At 37.4% G+C, this 8,073-nt stretch overlaps 2 protein-coding genes across 2 annotated transcripts; one reads left to right on the forward strand and one right to left on the reverse strand.

Annotated features, from left to right (window-relative positions):
* Positions 1-3,312: 3,312 nt before the first annotated feature.
* pigx (phosphatidylinositol glycan anchor biosynthesis, class X) lies at positions 3,313-5,637 on the reverse strand. The gene is made up of 6 exons (XM_050054908.1): positions 5,466-5,637; positions 4,984-5,074; positions 4,767-4,902; positions 4,025-4,238; positions 3,684-3,784; positions 3,313-3,565 (listed from the first exon to the last, which is right to left on the reverse strand). The coding sequence occupies exons 1-6, from the start codon at positions 5,527-5,529 to the stop codon at positions 3,428-3,430; spliced, it is 744 nt and encodes a 247-aa protein (XP_049910865.1). The 5' UTR covers positions 5,530-5,637; the 3' UTR covers positions 3,313-3,427.
* Positions 5,638-5,862: 225 nt separating this feature from the next.
* Positions 5,863-8,056, forward strand: cep19 (centrosomal protein 19). Its single transcript, XM_050055280.1, has 2 exons — positions 5,863-6,159; positions 7,206-8,056. The coding sequence occupies exons 1-2, from the start codon at positions 6,030-6,032 to the stop codon at positions 7,550-7,552; spliced, it is 477 nt and encodes a 158-aa protein (XP_049911237.1). The 5' UTR covers positions 5,863-6,029; the 3' UTR covers positions 7,553-8,056.
* Positions 8,057-8,073: the final 17 nt, after the last annotated feature.

Consider the following 8,073-nt stretch of genomic DNA (forward strand, 5'->3'; position numbering starts at 1 on the left):
GACTGTATAAATAATCCATCAGATAGATAAGATAATTTAAAATAATTTAATTTCAGATAATTTTAGATAAGATAATTTCAGATCATTTCAGATAAGATGATTTCAGATAAGATGATTTCAGATCATTTCAGATAAGATCATTTCAGATAAAATAATTTCAGATAATTTCAGATAAGATAATTTCAGATAAAGTAATTTAAGATAAGATCATTTCAGATAAGATAATTTCAGATAATTTAAGATAAGATAATTTAAGATAAGATAATTTCAGATAAGATGATTTCAGATAATTTAAGATAAGATAATTTAAGATAAGATGATTTCAGATAAGATGATTTCAGATAATTTCAGATAAGATAATTTCAGATAAAATAATTTCAGATAATTTCAGATAAGATCATTTCAGATAAAATAAGATAATATGATTTTAGATAAGATAATTTCAGATAAAATACGATAAGATCATTTCAGATAAAATAAGATAAGATGATTTTAGATAAGATAATTTCAGATAAAATAAGATAAGATCATTTCAGATAAGATAATTTAAGATAAAATAATTTCAGATCATTTAAGATAACATCATTTTGGGGCGTCGGTGGCTTAGTGGTAGAGCAGGCGCCCCATGTACAAGGCTGTTGCTGCAGCGGCGCGGGTTCGAATCCAGCCTGTGGCCCTTTGCTGCATGTCATCCCCTCTCTCTCTCGCTCCCCCCTTCACACTTACCTGTTCTGTCCATTAAAGGCAAAATGGCCCAAAAAATATCTTTAAAAAAAATAAAATAAAATAATTTCAGATAAAATAATTTCAGATAATTTTAGGTAAGATCATTTCAGATAATTTAAGATAAGATAATCTCAGATAAAATAATTTAAGATAAGATCATTTCAGATAATTTAAAGGGATAGTGCACCCAAAAATGAAAATTCAGCCATTATCTACTCACCCATATGCCGAGAGAGGCTCAGGTGAAATTTTAGAGTCCTCACAACACTTGCAGAGATCCAAGGGGAGAGGAGGTAGCAACACAACTCCACCTAATGGAGGCTGACGGCGCCCCAGATTCAAACGTCCAAAAACACATAATTGAAACCACAGAATATCTCCATACTGCTCGTCTGCAGTGATCCAAGTGTCCTGAATGTCGGGGCTTCAGGACACTTGGATCACTACGGACAAGCAGTATGGAGATATTCTGTGGTTTCAATTATGTGGGGTTTTTTTTGGACGAATAAATATAGTTAAAAAAATGTATTTAATTTAAAAAGCCTTCATGTGTGGGAATTTTAAGTGTGTGACACATCATGTTATCTTACATTACTTCCTGTTTAAATGGACGTGTTATTGGTGCTCTGATGAATTATTTAATCATTTTGTTAAATATCTTATGAGCTATAGTTGTTTGTCAATCGTTATTTGATATTAGTAAATAAAAACAAACATTTATGTTGTGATAAGAATGATAACACGTTAAAGAAGCTGTTGTGCACAGATATATAATTACAGGTGTGCCTTGAGATTTTGGCTTGCCCTTTTGTGTACCTTGGGAACAAAAAGCTTGAAAAACACTGGTATGCAGTATAACTACAGTGGAGCAATATAACCTATAACTCTGTGTAAGATATAACATGTCGTATTGTACAGTAATGTCACATAGAATAGAATCCAGGGCTGGAAATTAGTACCAATCAAATACTGGTAAAATATTCAAGTGGCTGCTATATGCTTTATTCACCAGCCTCAAAACAATGGTAATCTATTGAGTGATTAGTAGATTTTGGAATCCATCAGCCACAGTGGCAGGAGCCCAAAAAATATTTTCCAACCCTGAATAGAAGGTCAAATATAATATGATATCAATTGTTTTAGTAATATATAACATGTATGAGGGTCACATTAGTATGGTGAGGTATATCATCATTCCAGCAGAGAGAGGTGAGGCGAGAGTCTTCAGTGAACAAGACACTGCAGAGAATTGGCTGGAGGCTACAAGTATAAAACCAGGCCCTGCTGAAGTACCCGTAAACTAGGGATGCAAGATAACACTGGCACATCATCAGTATCGGCCACTATGGGCTTTAAAATGAACATCAGAATTGGCCGACGTGCTGTTGCTTTGCTTTTGTCTCCATCTGCTGATGGGCCGTCATGATAAGAGTATGCATGTATAATATGATGTTAATACCACGACAGAAGAGACTTAATGATCACTAAAATAAGGAGGGGAAAAAAGTGGCTGTATTGATATCAGTATCAGTTATCAGTCAAATGAGTGTGATCTCTGTAAAAGAATGCCAGCTGACATCAAGTACACACTTCAACAGGTGATTTGCCTTCCTCAAGTAGATATGATATGGATATTAGAATCCCTTAACATCCAGTTACCTTTACAGTTGGAAGGATTATCTCATCCATATTGTCTGACAGTATCATACATACATCATATCAGCTTCTCCCACTTCTTCACAGAAGCTATATGATGTTATGGCTGAACCAATTTATCAAATGAAAACATTCAAGTTGGCATCTTTGGGAACGAGACTTTCAAGTAAAGTTTTGTGGGTTTGAACGAAGTGTGGCTGCACAACATGTTTTTACTGCCAGACTGAAAAGGTTCAAAAAGCTAATCACTGTGATATTTATTTTCCACATTATGCAGCCGCTGTTCTGTGGCAGACCATGACCTCTGACCTTCTTGGTGATTTGAGTGAGCTCGAAAAAACAAACATCCACTATAATAAAATGAAAACAAAGTTTGCCCTTGTTTTATTTTTTACACCAACTGCCTACATCGGTCGACATATTGCGCTCAGTCTACACACTCTGCAGGAAGTGCTCTGGGGTTGGGTATCAGACAAGCATCTTTTAACCATCTTATCTGTGCTGCTGCGTTCATATGCATGGTAGCCTCATGACACTGCAATCATACCTTCAGAGTTATAACACAATATAGCAAAAAATACAGTATCTTTGGTTCAAGAAGACAAAAATCAGCAGGTGGAGAGAGCAGATCTTATTATTATTTAGAGTGTAAATGTTTGCACTTGGGATAAAGGACATGCTGGTAAAATGATCACTGATCACAGACATTAATGAGTTAAGTGTTTCAAGCTTAAGTATGCTCTGGGCTATGTCCCTATTCCAGGAACCTGTTCAACTGAATTATCTGGATTACTTCACAGAGTAAAACCTTGAACATCCTCAATTTTGTAACCTAAATAAATAAAAAATAGAATAAAATAGACTTGTTCTGTTTGTGTCACATCAGAGGTTGCATTTCTCAGATTAAATCGTTCCTATTTTTTATGTCCCTTGATGTTTTATGTTAAAAACCTTGATCATAGTGATGCTGGAATGATCCTGGCATCAAACAGAAGTGTTACAGGATCATGAGTTGTTTAACACACGATATGTTGAGAGTCATTGTTTAAATGATGCGATGTTTCCATATGTATCTGGACAGTGCCGCACAGCAGAGCATTGTGACAAGAAGAGTTCCACCGCACACAGGCATCACCAAAGACCCTTCACCAACAGGAAACTGTAAACCCACGGGGCCTCGCTCCTGCAGGATAGAAGATATGTTTTTTAGGGATAAAAGAAAAGAAACGATGGACAATTAGTATCATAAACAGTTGGAAGTTTTTCTCACTTCAGATTATGATAAGATTTATGAGAACCACCTGCTGAGGCTGGAGTTTAACCCACTGACATGTGCTTGTATTGTCATGGGTGCAGGGGGCATCCATGACAGTATGAGGCCCGAGGTTGTTGAGCTGTGTACCTAGAAGTAAGAGAGAAGTTTGGAAATTAGTTAACTTTCTGTCTCTGTCAGCTACACTTTTCATCCTGTGTTTCTGACAACCACTAGGAAGGGCCTTTAATAGTGAAGTAATTGTTATAACTGTATTTTATTGATATATTACCTTAATTAAATATAAAAAATATATATATCTGTTAGGAAAATTTAAAAAGTTTCTGAGGAGACAGACACATGACAACACAGTAAAGACGATCCACTTACATTTTTCGGTCCGCAGCAGCAGCTCTGGAGGTTCTATGTCCACAGATGTAAATGTTTCGCCAACAAAAGAAGGCTCATGGTAGCGACCGTGTATTGGAATTGTGACTTCAAGCAGTCTGGGATTTGGTCGATCAAGGGTGGGATACACATAGGTGACAAACCCTGCAGTCTTGTGAGCAGGCAGCTCAAGGTCGATGGCTGAATCTAGTAATATCTTACAATGGGGAACACGTACACAATCAAATTAATACAAATATGACAGTGTACATGAATGTGGTTTGTAATAGGGCTGCAACTAACGATTATTTTCATTGTCGACTAATCTGTCAATTATTTCTTCGATTAGTCAACTAATGATTTTATCGAAAAATGTGTTAAAATGTTGAAAAATGTCGGTCTGTCTCTCCCAAACTCCAAAATTATGTCATCTAATGTCTTGTTTCGTACTCACGCCAAAGGGTTTTAGTTCAGCGTCATGGGAAAGTGTGTAAAGCTGCCAATATTTGAACGTAAGAAGCTGCAATGGGGTATTCTGGGGTACTTTTATAGTGCTTTTCTATGAAAAATGACTCAAACTGATTAGTCAACTACTAAAATAGTCACTGATTATTTTCATAGTCGATTAGTCATCAATTAATCGACTAATCGTTGCAGCCCTAGTTTGTAATGTTGATTTCCACAAATGTTTTGGCTGAGCTGCTTGATATAAATGTTAGACGAGTCTGACAAGTGTCTGTCTTACCTGCCAATTACTTCGCTCGCTCAGGGATGCCAGCTGGTATGGATCAACATAGACCCCTCTGGGCCATGTATGAACCAGCAAAACCCTGACCCCTCTGGACACATCAGGGCTGAGCTCAACAGTTGTTACCACCTCCCTGAAACACATCAGAAATCACGATGGGCGAGCTATGAATATGGTTATTGTTAAATGTTTAAAAAAAATACACTGCCAATACCTGTGAAAACCCTTCTTGATGATCTCCACTGAAACTAGTGAGGATTCAAGCCACTGCTTTAGAAGACCACAGTGGTTCTCCTTCTTCTCATCTACAAAAATAGTTAGGTTGTATCGGTCAAGACCACAAGACTAGACAGGGAAGACTTTTTTTATTACAACTGTAATAAAACACATTGATTTGTTATTTGTTAGGAATGAAAAAACATTAAAAAAGATGCCCCAGAAGTGGGTTCATGGGGAACAGCCAGATACATAAGGTTAAATTAAAAATTAAATATAGGATTGTTTGATTTTCCACCACCCAGGAAGCTAATGATGCTTAACTCTAACTTTTTTTATACTTAATAAGAGAATTAGACTGCATTAGACTCCCCGTCTTGCTTTATCATGCCAGAAAGAATGTTAATTTAAATTAAATTCAAAGTTTCAGTGACACACAGAACTAATCAGTTTTAGCTCGGTGTTAACAATAAACCTTACCCTTCTCGACCAAACAGTGAGATGTCGATAAAAAAGTCAACAAAGAATAAAGTACAAAATACATCAAAACAGTGGTGGTGAACTACAACAAGATTTTACAGCGTATTTATTTCATTTAGCTAGTTTCTACTGTCATAACCGCGATGATGGCTCTTTGAAATTGTTTCCGGAAGAGAATGTTGAAGGACCCCTTCGTAGTTTCAGGGCAGCTGCAGCAGTGCCTGTCTAAAAATACATAAACGGGCATTGTGGAAAAACTTTGAGACAAAATTTATGATTTAAAGGACCACTCAGACAATTAAATGTGATTCATTGGGGTTATTCTAAGTGAAATAGTTAGATTTTAAAATATATTGATTCAAAATGTAGTCAGGCTTCGTCGAGCCCGACTAACGTTAAGCGCCCAGGCAACGCTAATGCTCCTCAGCTCTAATCAACTCGACTGTCAAACGCCCTTTTACCGTAAACTGTGTTAATTATTTAAGTTAAAATGCTTTAGCCTTTAATATCTGAATCTAAAGTGGAGACCAGTTTGAACCAGACTGCTGCAGACATAAACAAGAGATGAGTTTCGAGGCAAAGCGATGTGGAGTTCAGTTCAGTCCCCCCTCTATAGTTTTAATTTACCAACACAAGGAAACTAAAAATGTGCGAAAAAGAATAATACCTGTGCGGAACTTCTCAAAGTATTCTGGTAAGGCAAGACAGTTATTTTGCAACTCATACATAAAGACAACTTGTATTTGTTTTCATTTACAGTCACCCTTTGATAGAATTTAATATTTCACCTTTTGTGCCTCTTATAGTTTATATTTTCCAGCATTCCTTATTTAATAGTTTACGTTTTACTTTAAGCACCTTCTATAAAAATGTAAAATATTTTAAGTAAAGTTATTTTTCATTACTTCTCTATTTTACCCTAAATTTGTGTTCAATTTAGACTACCCTGTGAAAAAGGGCCTCAAGTTTTTTCCCCTTTGAAACTTAAGGCTTAAGAGATTTACTTATCCCTTAAAACATGTCCTTAGTTAAGGAAGAACATTGAGGCATTACTGCATTGAAAACGATTTCACAGTTTCCATGTGGACTGTTTGTTTACTTGTGATACCTGAGATCTCTTGTGCAGCTGTTCAACTAATTTAAAGGGGTTTCTTAAGTAAATGTCCAAGATAAGCAGAAAACCTTAAATACTTAGGTGAACATTTTAAGGAAACATAAGGGAGAAAACTGAAGGGTGTTGTGTTTTTTGTTTTGAGGAAGCCTTAACTCATGGTGTTTTGTGCAGCCAGCCCGTGACCCTTAGGTGCCATCATGGCTCCAGAAATATAACTTTGTAATTAGTTTGTGGCGACTTGATCAGCTGCATTTTTTGTGGGAAATGCACTTAAAGGAAGGTCATTAATTTCACCTGATTCTAAGGCCCTTTCTGTTTGTGGGCCCTGTATCCAAACTTTACTTATTTCAGCTGACATAATAATACATATTCCTTATGTGTTCAATCAAATTACTACAAACGAGGCAGGGAGACTTCCAGTCTAAATTTCTGGGAAAATAATGAACATGCCAGGTGAAGTAAGACATGTGCAGTGTTCCTGATGAATGCATGAAGGCAACAGGATACATACGTAGTACTCACAGATTGTGAGGGCATCAACAGAGGAGCCCCAGCAGGTTAATGTGACCCTCTAGTCTTCCACAGAGTAGTCTGAATCCTTGATATCCTCTCTCCTGAACCTCCAGACTACAGCATGGCTGCAGAGAGGCTGAAGAACCACCCCCGGCACAGGGACTACCTGGAGGGTGTGACACAGAGCCAGCTGGAGAAGCTTCACATCATCCTGCGAGATCACATGCAAGGCTACACCTTGGAGCACAGCCTGGCCTCGCTCCGCCTGGACCCTGACGAAGACCTGAACAAACTGGACGATGACGAGCTGGCTCGCAAGAAGGGCCAAATGGACGAACTGTTCGAGAAGAATCGGAGGCGCAAAGACGATCCTGACTTTGTTTACGACGTGGAGAAGGATTTCACCAAGACCGCCCAGGAAAAGTGCAGCTGGGATGAGGAGTCTGATGATGGATTTTGAAACTGTTCTTCAATCCTTTGACCTTTCAGACTGCAAATGACCTGACCTGACGTCCTCTGAGAGAACAAGACAATCTGACACAGCTGAGGTTTACTACAATGTTTTACACATGGTTAACTTCTGATGTTTGGTAGCTTTTTCCAGGACATATCTTCTTGCACACAGATAGTTAATTAGGTGCACATATTTAAAAACAGTCTAATGCACCAACTGTGATAAACTATCTTCACAGAAGTTATACTGCCCAGTTTTAGAGTGTCATATGACTTTAAGGTGTGGAAGAAAACTTTTTAAAAACTCTACAGTAGGCCTTTATCTCTTAATCTTTATCTTTAATTTTCTGTGAAGGCAGAAAACTAAATGAAATACTTTAAGTTTGGAGAACGGTGACGACCTGAATACAAGCTACATTTACAGAGCCTTCACTCTCTGCTTAACAGCATCAGCCTGCATTAGAAAAGTAAGCAGTTAAAACTAAAGCGCTAACAGGACAATGGCCATATACACACACTAGGAGAGAA

The sequence above is a fragment of the Epinephelus moara genome, chromosome 10 (assembly GCF_006386435.1).
Source record: "Epinephelus moara isolate mb chromosome 10, YSFRI_EMoa_1.0, whole genome shotgun sequence".
Taxonomy (NCBI): Eukaryota; Metazoa; Chordata; class Actinopteri; order Perciformes; family Serranidae; genus Epinephelus; species Epinephelus moara.